Here is a 19,824-nt window from a genome sequence, read left to right as displayed (position 1 = left end):
GTTGACTGCAGTTACTGCACTTTTACTGCAGTTTCAAAACAGCAATCTTTTTTTTGTAAGGGTTCACCCCGTGGGCTAAGTAGTCATGATGGTTTCAAGTTTGTATCAATAAATTGTTTTATGATCATAGCGAAAAAGAAAATACTTCTGCATTTCTCGCTGTGTAAACACATTGCTTCTCATTGCAAATAGGCTCAGGATAACTCCTTATAACGTTGGGTAGCTGCTGATTTTCAGAGCTTATAAATAGCCAAATTGATTAGTCACAGGAATCAGGACTAAAGCCAATGCAACGGCCTGTTTTACAAACAGTAGGCCTACCACATGGATGGGCATTCATAAAATTCTATTGCAGGCAGACATGTAGGCTAAACCCCAGTAAGGAAGGACCGACGCCGACGTCTTTTTGGCGTCTTTTTTAGGTCCTCTCCAGACCAGCCGGCTTTTGGTGTTTTACAAACAGTATGCCTAACACATAGATGGGCATTCATAAAATTCCATTGCAGGCAGACACTGTAGTCTACACCCCAGTACGCATAGATCTTTTTTTGGTACTGTCTGGACCTGCCTAGATTTCCACGTTTGTTTTTGGACTGGCCTTGATTTGGTCCAAACATAAATGTCTATAAATTATGTCTTTTCAACTTTCATTCAGAACTGAAAATGAACCTGATTTCAATGTCCGTAATATAGGTATTTTTCAACGTCCAGAAACGTATTTTCACATTTCATTCAGAACCTAAATTGAACCTAACTTCAACATCTGGAAAATACATATTTTAAACCTAATTTTGCTTACTGGGACTTTGCTATTTTTAGGGGAATGGGGTGGGGGCAATGTTTTTTGTCATGCCTAGGGTGGCAGAAAGGCCAGGACCAGGTCTGATAACTGCTGCTCTCTTCACAGCACACATCATCCAGCCCGAGTTCACCGATCTCTTCAACTACAGTGTACCTGTGGAACCAAGAAAGTCTGTTTGCCTACAGACACTTTGCATTGGCAGCTCTAAGGGGTGTTAAGCCCCCAGAGCAGACTCGGATCGAGCCAACCACATCCCTGTGTCAACTCCCCCGCTTTCCCCAAGCAATGTTGATGTATTTGAAGTGTTTCCAGTCGATAAAGTATGTTACAATATTACATTTACAGTTGTTTCAGATCTGTAAACAGACAAAACAAAAATCTCACACACACACGTTTAAACGAGATGAAGTAAACTGTAGAATAAAGGACTCTTTATTGATTTGTATGACCTAATGGAAAGCAGTGGTTGTTGGTGTCAGAGTACGCTGTTGGGGTATTAGCACACCTCCAGCAGGCCCTCCGACCAGAGCACCAGCGCCATCTGGACTTTGTCATTGTCCAAGCCCCTTTTTAGCTGAACCACAGGGATGGGCTGTCCCGCCTGCAGCTGCCTGATGGCCGGGAGGTCTTCGAAGGGGAAGGTCATGCCGGGGGTCTAGGAAATAGGCGGAGAGATATGACGACTGAGACAGAGCCTAACCTTACAGACAGTCTGAAACATGACAATGCATTTTGCCTGTGTAAACAAAATATCAGGAATTGGGCCTCATCTACAGACATATAGCTTCTGATTCGATACTTTGATGAGGGTCAATATGAATTACAGTTACATAAACATCTTCATTCATAAACCATTTAAAATCCTGGCTGACTGGCACAGTGTATAATCTACTATAATATCCAAATGGTAGAGGTACCTTGACACAAATCCAATATCCATACATGATATTGTGATGTCAACTGAATACATTGTCTATGCAACATGTGCCAGGTTACCTCAGAGGGTGCATCTTCCTCCTCTTCCTCCTCTTCACCACTATCATCATCATCATCATCATCATCACCACTCTGTCCCATCATGTGTTTCTCCCTTCTGTTCCTCAGAGAGTGCATCACATCGACCACCAACGATACCGACCCATCCTAAACACACACACACGTTAGTCCAAGAGCAGCTAGGTAAAATATGTAAATTGTTACAACTGAAGGCACTTACTGATGGGCTTTGACAAGTCTCCAAAGACACCAGGATGTGGTCTTTAAACCTCAGACACACCGTATCTTCTAAAGCAGGCATCTTTCCAGCTGAGAAGAACACACACACAGATTAGATATAGAGAGAAAGGACCTACGCTAATACATGTACACACTCATGCCCAATTTCACATTGAACTCCTCCTGGGAACTTCTTGTAGATCTGAAAGGATTGGATAGCTATAAGGTGTACCATATTAGTTACTTAATACTCTTGGTTCCTGAAGGAAGGTACTAAAGTTTTCCAACATTGCCTGCTGCTTTCTTCGCCTCTGGCCACGACAGGTACCATATTACTGATTAAATCTTTCAGATCTACAAGAGGCAGGCTTTGACCATGGAATGCGTCTACTTCCTTTAGTATTTACAGCGCAACCGTTGGCTCCAAAAGGCTTGTTTTGAGCAAGATGGTGATTGGTCTTTCTATAAACTAGGGTACCAGTGACTATTTCCTACGCTGGACAACTTATTACAGCTGTTGATAAGTCATTGATAATAATCTGCCAATTTGTTTCATGTCATTACTTTAAGACATAAGAGGGGAACATAGCTACAGTGAGCGCCATAATTCATTGGTCAGTGACCATTTTTTTGTTATCTTGGTTCTGTACTCTAGCACTTTGAGTTTGAAAGGATACAATGACAATGAGGTTGAAGTGCAAATTGTCAGCTTTAATTTGAGGGTATTTTCATACATATCGGATGAACCGTTTAGAAATGACAGCACCTTTTGTACATAAATAATTAAAATAATTGGTCATTTAGCTGACGCTCTTATCCAGAGCGACTTACAGGAGCAATTAGGGTTAAGTGCCTTGCTCAAGGGCACATCGACAGATTTTTCACCTAGTCGGCTCGGGGATTAGAACTTACATGGTCCCCGCATTTTAAGGTACTACAAGTATTTGTTAAATTGGCTTCACAGATGTGTGTGTCGTTAGGTAGGTGTATTCATTTGTGTCGTTAGTGAATGCAGGAGAGCTGTTGATGAATAGTATTGATTCTAGACTTTGCTATTGCCTTTGGAGGTTGTTGTTGGGGTGTGACAACATGAGGAAGACAGCAGTGTCGATGCAAATGAAGCTGGCCGTCATAAGGCTCAGAAATGAAAATCAATCAATCAGGAACATTGCAAAAACCCTGGCCATGCCCAAGTCAACAGTTTGGTTCATCATTAACAAGAAAAATACAACCGGTGAACTCAATTATGTCAAAAGACCCAGTAGACCGAGGAAGACCACTGTAGTGGATGACCGGAGAATACTCTCTATGGTGAAGAAAACCCCCCTGACAACAGCCAACAGATCAAAAACACTCTCCTGAATGCAGGTGTAGATGTGTCAAAGTCTACCATACGTAGAAGACTACACCAGCAGGACTACAGAGGGTACACTACAAGATGCAAACCACTGATAAGCCTGAAGAACAGAAAGGCGAGATTACAGTTTGCTAAAAAGCACCTAAAAGAGCCCCAAGAGTTCTGGAAAAAATTATTGTGGACAGATGAGACAAAGAATAACATGTACCAGAGTGATGGAAAAAGGAAAGTGTGGAGGAAAAAAAAGAAATGCCCATGATCCAAAGCATATCACCTCAACTGTGAAACATGGTGGAGGGGATGTTATGGCTTGGGCCTGTATGGCTACCAGTGGAACAGGCTCACTTGTCTTCATCGATGATGTGACTGCAGACAGAAGTAGAACAATGAATTCTGAAGTCTACAGAATTACTGCTAGAGCAACGAAGGGGTTTTTGATGGCCAAAAAGTGGAAAATCCTTGACTGGCCGAGTCAATCACCGGATCTGAATCCAATTGAACATGCATTTTACATGCTGAAGAGGAGACTGAAGGCAATAAGTCCCCGAAACAAGCAGGAACTGAAGATGGCTGCAGTACAGGCCTGGCAGAGCATCACCAGGGAAAATACCCAGCGTCTGGTGATGTCGATGGATCGCAGACTTCAAGCAGTCATTGCATGCAAAGGATATGCGACCAAATATTAACAATGATTACTTTATTCTACATTATGTTAAACTGTCCAATGTTTTTTGATGCCCGAAAATGGAGGGGACCGATATGTATGAAAATACCCTCAAATTAAAGCTGACAGTCTGCACTTCACCCTCATTGTCATTGTATCCTTTCAAACTCAAAGTGCTAGAGTACAGAACCAAAATAAAAATAAAATGGTCACTGTCCAATGAATTATGGTGCTCACTGTATATTCCTTAAAATTCACGAGTTGATTTAAAAACCTGTTTAACCCTTTATCATGGTTGGTGTCTTGACAGATTTGTCCAAACTCATGTGACATACAGGATTAAGATTGAATCCTACTACACCGGCTGACGCTCGTCGGATGTGGCAGGGCTTGAAAACGATTACGTACAAGTGGAAACCCAGCCGCGAGCTGCCAAGTGACGCGAACCTACCAAGTGACGCGAGCCTATGCTCGCTTCGAGGCAAGCAACACTGAGGCATGCATGAGAGCACCAGCTGTTCCAGACGACCGTGTGATAATGCTCTTGGTAGCCGCTGTGAGCAAGACCTTTAAACAGGTCAACATTCACAAAGCCGCGGGGCCAGACGGATTACCAGAATGTGTACTCAAAGCATGCACGGACCAACTGGCAAGTGTCTTCACTGACATTTTCAACCTCTCCCTGACTGAGTCTGTAATACCTACATGTTTCAAGCAGACCACTATAGTCCCTGTGCCCAAGGAAGCGAAGGTAACCTGCCTAAATTATTACCGCCCCGTAGCACTCACGTCGGTAGCCATGAAGTGCTTTGAAAGGCTGGTCATGGCTCACATCAACAGCATCATCCCGGATACACTAGACCCACTCCAATTCGCATACCGCCCCAACAGATCCACAGATGATGCAATCTCAATCGCACTCCACACTGCCCTTTCCCACCTGGACAAAAGGAACACCCATGTGAGAATGCTGTTAATTGACTACAGCTCAGCGTTCAACACCATAGTGCCCACAAAGCTCATCACTAAGCTAAGGACCCTGGGACTAAACACCTCCCTCTGCAACTGGATCCTGGACTTCCTGACGGGCCGCCCCCAGGTGGTAAGGGTAGGCAACAGCATGTCTGCCATGCTGATCCTCAACACTGGGGCCCCTCAGGGGTGCGTGCTTAGTCCCCTCCTGTCCTCCCTGTTCACCTACGACCGCGTGGCCAAACACGACTCCAACACCATCATTAAGTTTTCTGACGATACAACAGTGGTAGGCCTGATTACCGACAACGTTGAGACAGCCTATAGGGAGGAGGTTAGAGACCTGGCAGTGTGGTGCCAGGACAACAACCTCTCCTTCAATGTGAGCAAGACAAAGGAGCTGATCGTGGACTACAGGAAAAGGTGGGCCGAACAGGCCCCCATTAACATCGACGGGGCTGTAGTGGAGCGGGTTGAGAGTTCCTTGGTGTCCACATCGCCAACAAACTATCATGGTCCAAACACACCAAGACAGCCGTGAAGAGGGCAAGACAACACCTTTTCCCTCTCAGGAGACTGAAAAGATTTGGCATGGGTCCTCAGATCCATTTGTTTTTACACTGCTGCTACCCGGTGTATATTAGTCACTTTACCCCTACCTACAGTGAGGGATAAAAATATTTGATCCCCTGCTGATTTTGTACGTTTGCCCACTGACAAAGACATGATCAGTCTATACTTTTAATGGTAGGTTTATTTGAAAAGTGAGAGACAGAATAACAACAAAAATTCCAGAAAAACGCATGTCAAAAATGTTATAAATTGATTTGCATTTTAATGAGGGAAATAGGTATTTGACCACTCTGCAAAACATGACTTAGTACTTGGTGGCAAAACCCTTGTTGGCAATCACAGAGGTCAGACGTTTCTTGTAGTTGGCCACCAGGTTTGCACACATCTCAGGAGGGATTTTGTTCCACTCCTCTTTGCAGATCTTCTCCAAGTCATTAAGGTTTCGAGGCTGACGTTTGGCAACTCGAACCTTCAGCTCCCTCCACAGATTTTCTATGGGATTAAGGTCTGGAGACTGGCTAGGCCACTCCAGGACCTTAATGTGCTCCTTCTGGAGCCACTCCTTTGTTGCCTTGGCCGTGTGTTTTGGGTCATTGTCATGCTGGAATAACCATCCACGACCCATTTTCAATGCCCTGGCTGAGGGAAGGAGGTTCTCACCCAAGATTTGACGGTACATGGCCCCCTCCATCGTCCCTTTGATGCAGTGAAGTTGTCCTGTCCCCTTAGCAGAAAAACACCCCCAAAGCATAATGTTTCCACCTCCATGTTTGACGGTGGGGATGGTGTTCTTGGGGTCATAGGCAGCATTCCTCCTCCTCCAAACACGGCGAGTTGAGTTGATGCCAAAGAGCTCAATTTTGGTCTCATCTGACCACAACACTTTCATCTAGTTCTCCTCTGAATCATTCAGATGTTCATTGGCAAACTTCAGACAGGCATGTATATGTGCTTTCTTGAGCAGGGGGACCTTGCGGGCGCTGCAGGATTTCAGTCCTTCATGGCGTAGTGTGTTACCAATTGTTTTGTTGGTGACTATGGTCCCAGCTGCCTTGAGATCATTGACAAGATCCTCCCGTGTGGTTCTGGGCTGATTCCTCACCGTTCTCATGATCATTGCGACTCCACGATGTGAGATCTTGCATGGAGCCCCAGGCTGAGGGAGATTGACAGTTGTTTTGTGTTTCTTCCATTTGCAAATTATCGCACCAATTGTTGTCACCTTCTCACCAAGCTGCTTGGCGATGGTCTTGTAGCCCATTCCAGCCTTGTGTAGGTCTACAATCTTGTCCCTGACATCCTTGGATAGCTCTATGGTCTTGGCAATGGTGGAGAGTTTGGAATCTGATTGATTGATTGCTTCTGTGGACAGGTGTCTTTTATACAGGTAACAAGCTGAGATTAGGAGCACTCCCTTTAAGAGTGTGCTCCTGATCTCAGCTCGTTACCTGTATAAAAGTCACCTGGGAGCCAGAAATCTTTCTGATTGAGAGGGGGTCAAATACTTATTTCCCTCATTAAAATGCAAATCAATTTATAACATTTTGACATGCATTTTTCTGGATTTTTTTGTTGTTATTCTGTCTCTCAGTGTTCAAATAAACCTACCATTAAAATTATAGACTAATCATTTCTTTGTCAGTGGGCAAACGTACAAAATCAGCAGTGGATCAAATACTTTTTTCCCTCACTGTACATACAAATTACCTCGACTAACCTGTAACCCCGCACATTGACTCGGTACCGGTACCTAGTACAGTGGGGAGAACAAGTATTTGATACACTGCCGATTTTGCAGGTTTTCCTACTTACAAAGCATGTAGAGGTCTGTATGAAAACACATTGTATGATTTTTAAGTAATTCATTTGCATTTTATTGCATGACATAAGTATTTGACCACCTACCAACCAGTAAGAATTCCGGCTCTCACAGACCTGTTAGTTTTTCTTTAAGAAGCCCTCCTGTTCTCCACTCATTACCTGTATTAACTAGACCTGTTTGAACTCATTACCTGTATAAAAGACACCTGTCCACACACTCAATCAAACAGACTCCAACCTCTCCACAATGGCCAAGACCAGAGAGCAGTGTAAGGACATCAGGGATAAAATTGTAGACCTGCACAAGGCTGGGATGGGCTACAGGACAATAGGCAAGCAGCTTGGTGAGAAGGCAACAACTGTTGGCGCAATTATTAGAAAATGGAAGAAGTTCAAGATGACGGTCAATCACACTCGGTCTGGGGCTCCATGCAAGATCTCACCTCGTGGGGCATCAATGATCATGAGGAAGGTGAGGGATCAGCCCAGAACTACACGGCAAGACCTGGTCAATGACCTGAAGAGAGCTGGGACCACAGTCTCAAAGAAAACCATTAGTAACACACTACGCCGTCATGGATTAAAATCCTGCAGCGCACGCAAGGTCCCCCTGCTCAAGCCAGCGCATGTCCAGGCCCGTCTGAAGTTTGCCAATGACCATCTGGATGATCCAGAGGAGGAATGGGAGAAGGTAATGTGGTCTGATGAGACAAAAATAGAGCTTTTTGGTCTAAACTCCACTCGCTGTGTTTGGAGGAAGAAGAAGGATGAGTACAACCCCAAGAACACCATCCCAACCATGAAGCATGGAGGTGGAAACATCTTTCTTTGGGGATGCTTTTCTGCAAAGGGGACAGGACAACTGCACCGTATTGAGGGGAGGATGGATGGGGCCATATATCGCAAGATCTTGGCCAACAACCTCCTTCCCTCAGTAAGAGCATTGAAGATGGGTCATGGCTGGGTCTTCCAGCATGACAACGACCCGAAACACACAGCCAGGGCAACTAAGGAGTGGCTACGTAAGAAGCATCTCAAGGTCCTGGAGTGGCCTAGCCAGTCTCCAGACCTGAACCCAATAGAAAATCTTTGGAGGGAGCTGAAAGTCTGTATTGCCCAGCGACAGCCCCGAAACCTGAAGGATCTGGAGAAGGTCTGTATGGAGGAGTGGGCCAAAATCCCTGCTGCAGTGTGTGCAAACCTGGTCAAGACCTACAGGAAACATATGATCTCTGTAATTGCAAACAAAGGTTTCTGTACCAAATATTAAGTTCTGCTTTTCTGATGTATCAAATACTTATGTCATGCAATAAAATGCACATTAATTACTTAAAAATCATACAATGTGATTTTACCTATGATAAAAATTACAGACCTCTACATGCTTTGTAAGTAGGAAAACCTGCAAAATCGGCAGTGTATCAAATACTTGTTCTCCCCACTGTATATAGCCTCGTTATTGTTATTTTATTGTGTTACTTTTTATTATTCTTTACTTTAGATTATTTGGTAAATATTTTCTTAATTCTTTCTTGAACGGCATTGTTGGTCAAGGGCTTGTAAGTAAGCATTTCACGGTAAGGTCCACACCGGTTGTATTCGGCGCATGTGACAAATAGACGGGCTGTGCAAAGTCCGGGTAGCCATGATTAGCTGTTCAGGAGTCTTATGGCTTGGGGGTAGAAGCTGTTGAGAAGTCTTTTGGACCTAGACTTGGCACTCCGGTACCGCTGCCGTGCGGTAGCAGAGAGAACAGTCTATGACTAGGGTGGCTGGAGTCTTTGACAATTTTGAGGGCCTTCCTCTGACACCGCCTGGTATAGAGGTCCTGGATGGCAGGAAGCTTGGCCCCAGTGATGTACTGGGCCGTACGCACTACCCTCTGTAGTGCCTTGCGGTCGGAGGCCAACAGTTGCCATACCAGGCGGTGATGCAACCAGTCAGGATGCTCTCGATGGTGCAGCTGTATAATTTTTTGAGGATCTGAGGACCCATGCCAAATATTTTCAGTCTCCTGAGGGGGGATAGGCTTTGTCGTGCCCTCTTCACGACTGTCTTGGTGTGTTTGGACCATGATAGTTCGTTGGTGAAGTGGACACCAAGGAACTTGAAGCTTTCAACCTGTTCCACTACAGCCCCGTCGATGAGAATGGGGGCGTGCTCAGTCCTCTTTTTTTCCCTGTAGTGCACAATCATCTCCTTTGTATTGGTCACGTTGAGGGAGAGGTTGTTATCCTGGCACCACACGGCCAGGTCTCTGACCTCCTCCCTGTAAGCTGTCTCATCGTTGTCGGTGATCAGGCCTACCACTGTTGTGTCGTCGGCAAACGTAATGATGGTGTTGGAGTAGTGCCTGGCCATGCAGTCATGGGTGAACAGGGAGTACAGGAGGGGACTGAGCACGCACCCCTGAGGGGCCCCCGTGTTGAGGATCAGTGTGGCAGATGTGTTGTTACCTACCCTTACCACCTGGGGGCGGCCCATCAGGAAGTCCAGGATCCAGTTGCAGAGGGAGGTGTTTAGTCCCAGGATCCTGAGCTTAGTGATGAGCTTTGAGGGCACAATGTGTTGAATGCTGAGCTGTAGTCAATGAATAGCATTCTCACGTAGGTGTTCCTCTTGTCCAGGTGGGAAAGGGCAGTGTGGAGAGCAATAGAGATTGCATCATCTGTGGATCTGTTGGGGCGGTATGCCAATTGGAGTGAGTCTAGGGTTTCTGGGATAATGGTGTTGATGTGAGCCATGACCAGCCTTTCAAAGCACTTCATGGCTACAGACGTCAGTGCTACGGGTCGGTAGTCATTTAGGCAGGTTATCTTAGAGTCCTTGGGCACGGGGACTATGGTGGTCTGTTTGAAACATGTTGGTATTACAGACTCAGTCAGGGACATGTTGAAAATGTCAGTGAAGACACTTGCCAGTTGGTCAGCACATGCTCGGAGTACACGTCCTGGTAATCCGTCTGGCCCTGCGGCCTTGTGAATGTTGACCTGCTTAAAAGTCTTACTCACATCGGATACGGAGAGCGTGATCACATAGTCATCCGGAACAGCTGGTGCTCTCATGCATGCTTCAGTGTTGCTTGCCTCGAAGCGAGCATAGAAGTGGTTTAGCTCGTCTGGAAGTCTTGTGTCACTGGGCAGCTCGCGGCTGTGCTTTCCTTTGTAGTCTGTAATAGTTTTCAAGCCCTGCCACATCCGACGAGCGTCAGAGCCGGTGTAGTACGATTCAATCTTAGTCCTGTATTGACTCTTTGCCTGTTTGATGGTTCGTCAGAGGGCATAGCGGGATTTCTTATAAGCTTTGTATGCGCCTCTGTGTGTGGAGTAAAGGTGGTCTTTTGGAGTTTTTTTCCCTCTGATTGCACATTTAACATGCTGGTAGAAATTAGGTAGAACGGATTTAAGTTTCCCTGCATTAAAGTCCCCGGCCACTAGGAGCGCTGCCTCTGGATTAGCGTTTTCCTGTTGATTTATGGCCTTATACAGCTCATTAACCATTAATCAGTTAAATTAGACATTGAACTTGAACCCTGTAAGAATCCTGGCTCTAGCTGTCGGACAGTTTTTGGTATAGGGATCTCAGAAATGCAGTGTAACTACATATCATTTTGTGTCTTCTTATGTAACGTGGTGAAAACAGTTTTCATGGGCACACAAATCCTCCAAACATTATGCAATTGCAAAATAGAATGCTTCTAACAGAAAGAGTAATCTTACCTTGATACTTAAAACCTAAATCGATACTGTCATTAATGTGGTTCTCCAATAATTACATATAATACCTGTTGGATGCGCATTTGGTGTCGAGCTGTTTAATTACTCCATGATAATTTCACACATCATCATCTGACACAGGAAGGAATTTTCAGAATGACAGTCAAGTGAGGAACAGCTGTTGTGATAGCGCATGCGATGCTACAACAGCCCAAGTGCTGATAAAAAGGTGTCCGCAAGGAATGTCCAGAATATTTGGGTGTCTCATTCGTTACGCCGGTGAAGACAATTGTGACTCGATCCACATTGGATCTAATATCCCTAGTGAATTGATGTTGATCATCTATTGTAGTCTGCTTGATTTACAGCAGGGTGTTGTTAGATTTAACAGAGAAAGCATCAAGGTAATGAGTTCATGTTTTCATGTTTTTGTGCCTCGGATTGGACTGTGTAGACTATTGTGCAACACCCAATGCTATTCCTATACATTATTCTGGATATAATGACAACAAATTACATAGCCTACATTTTACATTTTAGCAGACGCTCTTATCCAGAGTGACTTACAGTTAGTGAGTGCATACATTTTCATACTGGCCCCCCGTGGGAAACAAACCCACAACCCTGGCGTTGCAAGCGCCATGAGCTACAGGGGACTAGTGAGCTAGTGAGCTTCTTCACAAGATAATCTGGTAATGAAATAGCAAGACAAATATATTTCGGTTTCCATGTTACACCTGCAATTTCAAACAATATAACGGGTTTGATGTAGCCCACTTGAACTTGAATTTGGAGCTCAGAAATTCAAGTACTGGAATAGGCCTACCTAGAAATGTTTTCAATTTGGTGCTTGAAAAGTCCTTGTAATTATTATAGGCAATTTATTTAGTCAGGCAAATCCACATTATTCACATATTTTAGAATAATTAGAAAATCAATGCATTGGCAAGGCCTAAAACATTGACACTTTTTGGAATGGGGGCTCTATATTAAGCTCTATATGTACATTTATCTAAATTATTACATCTTAGTAATTTAGCAGACGCTCTTATCCAGAGTGTCTTATAGGAGCAATTAGGGTTAAGTACCCTTGCTCAAAGGCACAGACAGATTTTTCACAGTCGGTTACTGGCCCAATGCTCTTAACCGCTAGGCTACAGGCCGCACAATTGTATAACATTGAGGTCCTTGTAAATTACAATTAAGTGCTTGAAAAAGTCCTTGAATTTGACTTGCCAATGTCTGTATGAACCCTGTTTAAAGGATGTATAGTCTTAGGCCTATGTTGTTGTATAGGTTGAGTTATGGGCCAATTTGCATATATTCCTCTAAGTACACATGTGGAATTGCATGAAAATAATTTTTCTTTTTATGTCACACATTGGCCCCATTATTTATAGAAAGACCCCGATACAGAACAAAGTGGCTAGAGATACTGTACCTATCCATATTCAATGCCCCAACACTATTTTCCAGACCTTACTATAAATGTTACTCTCCCTGCTTAGCTCAGATTCAGCAAGCGTCCCGGACAGATCTGTCAGAAGAACTTAATAGAGGCGCATTCTAAAGTATCAATGCACATCACTATTTAGACCCATATCTGTAGCTGTGGCCTGTACAGAAACGTCACTTCTAGGTAGAAAAACGCCACTGTCCATTTCTCATTCAAATCCATTCATATCTCAGAATATGGCTGTGTCCATTTATTGTTGTACATTCTATGGGCAACACACACTGTCTATAATAAACGTTCGACTTTTAACTATTATTCAGCAAGACACACACCTGGTGATGAGATGTCGTCTTGCTCTGGTGTGTATGGTGGTAGTCTGTGGAGGGCAAAGTCCCTCTTCATGTCCCCGGCACGGAGTTGGTGTTCGCCCCTCTCCATCTGATCTGCCACGCTCCTCAGTAATGAGGCCAACTGCCTGCTTGTGTCTGGGGGTGCGTTTGCTCCCTGGTTCACACACACACGCAGTTATAGTACTTAATAGATAGCGGTAGATAAGACTGAACTATGCAGGTAGGCCACTATTATTTTCAATAGGCCTACATTGTAATTTCTATTATGAAACGAAATTGCAATATCTTCTATCTAGAATTCAGCAGAACATGCAACAATAGTGACAACAAAATTTCCAACTTTATTTTAAACATTCAACTCAGTTCAAATTCCTTATTCCTCCTTTAGGTAATTACTGAACTGTAAGTTATCACTCCCATTCACCAATCCGACCATGGCAGATGAGTGTTTCCCTCGAGGAAGGACAGAAGGAAGGATGAAATGTTTAAGTGTTGGAACAGAGTACGGAAGTGGATCTCACCATCAATATTCTCCTGGGCATGCCTACCCTCCTGGTGATGTCACTGGTCTTAAGGGAGTCATACAAGAAATTGGGAAAGACGTTGGCCAGGTAGTCTCCCCACGACCTGAGGTGAACAATGGGAAAGAGAGACCGAAAAGAAAAGGAGAAGAAAAAAGTTAAAGTAACTTAAGAAGTGGTGGGGCTGAGATAGCGTTGAGGTGAGAGAGGCATTGCCAGTTCGAATCCCAGGGGAAGATATGTCAGGCTACGATTTGGCAAATTCTGACGAAGGCCATTGACGGCTGAAACGTCATGATATTAATAGTTGTATAAATAAAAGATCAGGTTTTTAATAGTGTGCCTATTCCTTTTCCCAACCAGAGGGTCGCTGACACAGTGAGTCTCACGTACGTGTTCTGATAGGTACTGAGGGTCAGGTGGGTAGAATGATCCACTCCCACGGGGGTGTCTGCCTGATGGATGGTTCCTCTGGGGAAGTAGAGCAGATCACCTGCCTATGGAAAGAAAGGACAAACACCCCCCCCCTCACTTACCCTCAAATAGCTCAGGCCACAAGTCACACTACGTTGCAAAATACTCCAATGAAGTGTTTCCCAAATGTGGATCAAGACTCATAAGTGCACTACTGCGGATTACTTTCGGGTTGTGGCTTTTGACTGGTCTTGCCTAGAGAGACATTGGTTTTGTTTACTCGACAGGTAACAAGGAAACCCCTAAAGCTCTAGACTGGTCACAGCACAAAAAGGTTTGGGATTCGGAACCAATACTTGCTGAATTAATGGTGTCGGTTGGTTTGTACTTGTTATCAGACAAGTGTGTCTTCTCATGCATGTTCTCTTGCTAAAGCTCAGTAGTGCCTGACCCTTGTTCCTGGGACCCATGTCGCTAACCCTGTGCTGTGAGTAAAGTACCTGCTCTGGAGTGAAGTTTCTCCTAGGTGCAGATCTAGGATCAGCTTCCTTTCCCTCAATCTTAACCTTAAAGTGGCAATCTGCAGTTCAAACAATAGCAATGTGGGACACCCCCCCACTGTTTTGGTAAAAAAGCTGAGGGATGGGGCAGGAGAAATGTAACCACTCAAATTCATAGACAAAGCTATGGATGCAAGGATTGACCGTCCATGGTATTAAAATTATAGTTTTAACCATGTTTTGAGGCTACAGAGGTGTTTGTTTACAATTACATTGCTTGCAAACAATGAAGTAAAACAGGCTTAAATGTTGGGTTCTGATAGTGTATTACAGTTAAACTAAGCTCATGAGGCATTTATAGTTGGGCCGGGAGGACATCAGTAGCACAATGCTCATTAGTATCGTGGCAAGGAAACAAAACACAAAGCGGATTAAACTTCTTTAGGAAAATAATATTGGAAACAAACATCATTATGTTGTCATCCAGAGTCACATTTCTTTATTTTTGCAATGGAAAACATATTGCGATACTGGTAAAAAATAAATGAATAAACGGAAATATCACATTTACATAAGTATTCAGACCCTTTACTCAGTACTTTGTTGAAGCACCTTTGGCAGCGATTATAGCCTAAAGTCTTCTTGGGTATGACGCTACAAGCTTGGCACACCTGTATTTGGGGAGTTCCTCCCATTCTTCTCTGCAGATCCTCTCAAGCTCTGTCAGGTTGGATGGGGAGCGTCTCTGCACAGCTATTTTCAGGTCTCTCCAGAGATGTTCGATTGGGTTCAAGTCCAGGCTCTGGTTGGACCACTCAAGGACATTCAGACTTGTCCCGAAGCCACTCCTGCGTTGTCTTGGCTGTGTGCTTAAGGTTTTTGTCCTGTTGGAAGGTGATCCTTCGCCCCAGCCTGAGGTCCTGTGCACTCTGGAGCAGGTTTTCATTAAGGATCTTTCTGTACTTTGCTCCGTTCATCTTTCCCTCAATCCTGACTAGTCTCACAGTCCCTGCCGCTGAAAAACATCCCCACAGCATGATGCCGCCGCACCATGCTTCACCGTAGGGATGGTGCCAGGTTTCCTCCAGACGTGATGCTTGGCATTCAGGCCAAAGAGTTCAATCTTGGTTTCTTCAGACCAGAGAATCTTGTTTCTCATGGTCTGAGAGTACATTCGGTGCCTTTCGGCAAACTCCAAGCGGGCTGTCATGTGCCTTTTACTGAGGAGTGGCTTCTGCCTGGCCACTCTACCATAAAGACCTGATTGGTGGAGTGCTGCAGAGTGTTGTCCTTCTGGAAGGTTCTCCCATCTCCACAGAGGAACTCTAGAGCTCTGTCAGAGTGACCATCGGGTTCTTGGTCACCTCCCTGACCAAGGCCCTTCTCCCCCGATTGCTCAGTTTGGCCGGGCGGCCAGCTCTAGAAAGAGTCTAGGTGGTTCTAAACGTCTTCCATTTAAAAATGAGGCCAGTGTGTTCTTGGGGACCTTCAATGCTGCAGAATTTTTTTTGTACCCTTCCCCAGATCTGTGCCTCGACACAATCCTGTCTCGGAGCTCTACGGACCATTCCTTCGACCTCATGGCTTGGTTTTTGCTCTGACATGCACTGTCAACTGTGGGAACTTATATAGACAGGTGTGTGCCTTTCCAAATCATGTCCAATCAATTGAATTTTCCACAGGTGGACTCAAATCAAGTTGTAAAAACATCTCAAGGATGATCAATGGAAACAGGATGCACCTGAGCTCAATTTCGAGTCTCAAAGCAAAGGGTCTGAATACTTATGTAAATAAGGTATTTCTGTTTTTTAAATCCGTTTTCACTTTGTCATTCTGGGGTATTGTGTGTAGATGGATGAGGGAAACATTTAATTTAATCCATTTTAGAACAAGGCTGTAACATAACAAAATGTGGAAAAAGTCAAGGGGTCTGAATACTTTCTGAAGCCACTGTATATCTTTAATTTAAAAGTCCCAAAATGTATGTAGCAATTGCCCCCATTAAATGCAAAACTAACCCAGATTAGGGGCAACTTCACCCTGCACCTAACATACCTTCAATATGATGTCGTGGGTGGGGCTGCCGATGCGCTCCTCAAGCTCCACGCAGTACTCTCTCGCCAGGGGCACTGTGGGGCTGTACAGACGCCAATGTTTCTCGCCCTCCAACTGGAGGATAAACACCTGGGGAGAGGCCAAGCCACCAATGTCAAATAAAATAAAATGTTATTGGTCGCGTACTCATATTTAGCAGATGTTATCGCAGGTGCAGCAAAATGCTTATGTTTCTAGCTCCAACAGTGCAGTAAAACCGAACATTACAGAACAATACACACAAATCCCCAAAATTCTAAGAAACAAATTAAGAAATAGCATAATGAGCAATGTCAGAGTCCGGAATATAAATATATACACTGAACAAAAATAAATGCAACATGAAACAATTTCAAGGATTTACAGTTCATATAAGGAAATCAGTCAATTGAAATAAATTATTTAGGCCCTAATCTATGGATTTCACATGACTGGGAATACAGATATGCATCTGTTGGTCACAGATACCTAGTGTGACCACCATTTGCCTCATGCAGAGCGACACATCTCCTTTGCATAGAGTTAAATCAGGCTGTTGATTGTGGCCTGTGGAATGTTGTCCCACTCCTCTTCGATGGCTGTGCGAAGTTGCTGGCTATTGGCGGGAACTCGAACACGCCGTCGTACACGTTGATCCAGAGCACGACAAGCACGCAGATGAGCTTCCCTGAGATGGTTTGTGAGAGTTTATGCCAAAATTATTCGGTTGTGCAAACCCAAAGTTTCATCAGTTGTCCGGGTGGCTCATCTCAGACGATCCCGCAGGTGAAGAAGCCGGATGTGGAGGTCCTGGGCTGGTGTGGATACACGTGACTGCGGTTGTGAGGTTCGTTGGACGTACTGCCAAATCCTCTAAAACGACGTTGGAGGCGGCTTATGGTAGAGAAATGAACATTCAATTCTCTGGCAACAGCTCTGGTGGACATTCCTGCAGTCAGCATGCCAATTGCACGCTCCCTCAATACCTGAGACATCTGTGGCATTGTGTTGTGTGACAAAACTGCACATTTTAAATGGGCCTTTTATTGTCCCCAGCACAAGGTGCACCTGTGTAATGACCATATTGTTTAATCAGCTTCTTGATATGCTACATCTGCCAAGTGGATGGATTATCTTGGCAAAGGAGAAATGCTCACTAACTGGGATGTAAACAGATTTGTGCAAAACATTTGAGAGAAATAAGCTTTTTGTGCGTATGGAACATTTCGGGGATCTTTTATTTCATCTCATGAAACCAAAACTTTACATGTTGCGTTTATATTTTTGTTCAGTATATATGTATATGATGGTGTGTAGATAGTATGGACAGTATATGAATAGGAACGGTGTGTACAGCAGTAGTTATATAGGATGACTAGAATACAGTATATACATATGATGTGGGTAAAACAGTATGTAAACATGATTAAATATTGTCTAACCCTCAAACTATACTACAAACATTGCAGGCTGGGCTATGTTCAGTAGGGAACATCGTAGCAAAATAATTCCAAATGGAAAGTTACAATTAGAGTTTTTTTTTTTTTTGTCATTTAGCAGACGCTCTTATCCAGAGCGACTTACAGGAGCAATTAGGGTTAAGTGCCTTGCTCAAGGGCACATCGACAGATTTTTCACCTAGTCGGCTCAGGGATTAGAACCAGCGACCTTTCGGTTACTGGCACAACGGTCTAAACCACTAAGCTACCTGCCGCCATGGGTAGCTATGACATGTTTTCTCCTGTTTGGTTCCCACTGAACACTACACTGATGTGGACCATGTTGGGGCTAGTTCAGTGTTGTACCTCCACGTCGTCGTAGTGTGGGGGTAGCCCTTGGGACTCCTGTGGGGTGATGTAGACGTTGGAGCCCACCAGAGCCCCAAAGAAACACTCCAGCTTCTCCTGAATCCGCCACAGCTCGTCCTGGAGACACACAGTTAGTTAGAGGAGAGCAGGCAGCTTAGAATCTCCTAATAGAATACTATTGGGTTCAGCTCTGCACAAATATGGACCAAGATGTTCAGATATATCTGTGCAAGAGCTTTTAATTACTGTTGTGTTCACCAACATATCCTAGTTCAAGGCTTTCGAATTTAAATAGGCAAATCTGAATCTGAGCTAAAGGATATCTGTCACTACACTGCCACAGTGTTGCGCTAACTAGGACCTCTTCACTCCTGGTTATTCAGGGTTAGAAGGCACAGTGATGCTGAAACGTTGGTGGTTTCTTACCCAATAAATTACTGGGAGTTTATACAGAGTGTGCGACTCTATTTGTTTTTATAGCTTACAGTTTATTCACCGTTAGTCAGCACCTCTACACTAAATAATGTTCTCTGGGTGTGCGCCAGATCATGCTTTTTATTAGACTCCTGTTTCATACTACCACGGACCAGAATGCACGACTCAGGAGTACAAAACACTGTGGATAAACACCTGTCCACCACTCTCACCTTAAATCTCTGAGGCTGGTGGAACTGGATGGTGGCCTTCTTCTGGTTGAAGTCCTTCCTGAGCTGGCTGTAGTTGACACGGCCCTCCTTGTTCAACACAGTCTTGTTGCCCTGGACGCAGCGGCACACATTGAGGTCTCTGGCATATGTCAGGCCCTGGGAGCACAGCCCCTTCAGGTCGGAGAGCTGGAACAGAGACTGGTAGTAGGAGGCCAAGGCTGGGTCAGACCTCTGGAGGTGGAGGGGCTTCTTCTCCCAGTAATCTGTGAAGAATTCCTCCTGCCCCACAGGGGAAATTAGGCTCTGGAAGACAGTGTCTGGGGTGTCGAAGCAGAAAGGAGAGGGGACACCATTGGAGTCTGTTTTCCTCTGTTTGGGAGCGACTGCTTCATCATCTCCGGCTGCTGCTCTTCTTCCCTTCCTGGGCATCTTTAGCTGATAGAGATAACGTTACATCAGTGGCATTAGAAGATAGCTAGCTATGTGATCAGTTTCTGTTTTCATTTTGCATTGCTATCAAATTAACTCGCAAGCTGAAGTTATGCAGTTGCAATAGCCCGTTCGATAGCAAATAAGTGGTGTTATGTAGCTAGCTTTAGATAAAAATAATTGGTACACATGTTAGCTAGCTAATAACATAGCTTATGGGCTAACAAGCTAGTTAGCTAACGTTAACTAGCTAACTTGCAAACTGTAGCTAACGTTATATAATGTTAGTGTTGCTGCTCGTATCGTTAAACGTAGCTAAAACATAGCTACCTGTTTTGCTTATGTTCCTACCTGATTCAACACAAATATATTAGCAACAAACTATTTTCCCAAATCAGTTTGGTTTGATAGCTACACATGTGAGAATGGAGTTCTGTCCTGCAGCATAAAATGTCTGAAGGGAAACAAGTACTTTCCAATTTCCGCTCTGGTGATTCATGTCTCTA

General features: G+C 44.3%; 1 protein-coding gene across 2 annotated transcripts; it reads right to left on the bottom strand.

Annotated features, from left to right (window-relative positions):
- Positions 1–1,211: 1,211 nt before the first annotated feature.
- riox2 (ribosomal oxygenase 2) lies at positions 1,212–19,807 on the bottom strand. 2 transcript variants are annotated; one of them, XM_084179000.1, is made up of 10 exons: positions 19,649–19,807; positions 18,890–19,324; positions 18,240–18,359; positions 16,417–16,545; positions 13,841–13,944; positions 13,448–13,553; positions 12,909–13,080; positions 2,019–2,107; positions 1,799–1,945; positions 1,212–1,457 (listed from the first exon to the last, which is right to left on the bottom strand). In XM_084179000.1, exons 2-10 carry the CDS (start codon positions 19,316–19,318, stop codon positions 1,299–1,301), a joined length of 1,455 nt encoding a protein of 484 aa, XP_084035126.1. In that variant the 5' UTR covers positions 19,319–19,324; positions 19,649–19,807; the 3' UTR covers positions 1,212–1,298. The 2 variants fall into 2 exon arrangements, with proteins under 2 accessions (XP_084035126.1, XP_084035125.1); XM_084178999.1 differs by having other exon boundaries at positions 19,670–19,780.
- Between the last annotated feature and the right edge of the window lie 17 nt (positions 19,808–19,824).

Source organism: Coregonus lavaretus (assembly GCF_964263955.1).
Source record: "Coregonus lavaretus genome assembly, chromosome: 15".
Taxonomy (NCBI): domain Eukaryota; kingdom Metazoa; phylum Chordata; class Actinopteri; order Salmoniformes; family Salmonidae; genus Coregonus; species Coregonus lavaretus.
Note: the sequence above shows the minus strand (reverse complement) of the source record. Positions and strands in the feature narration are given on the sequence as shown.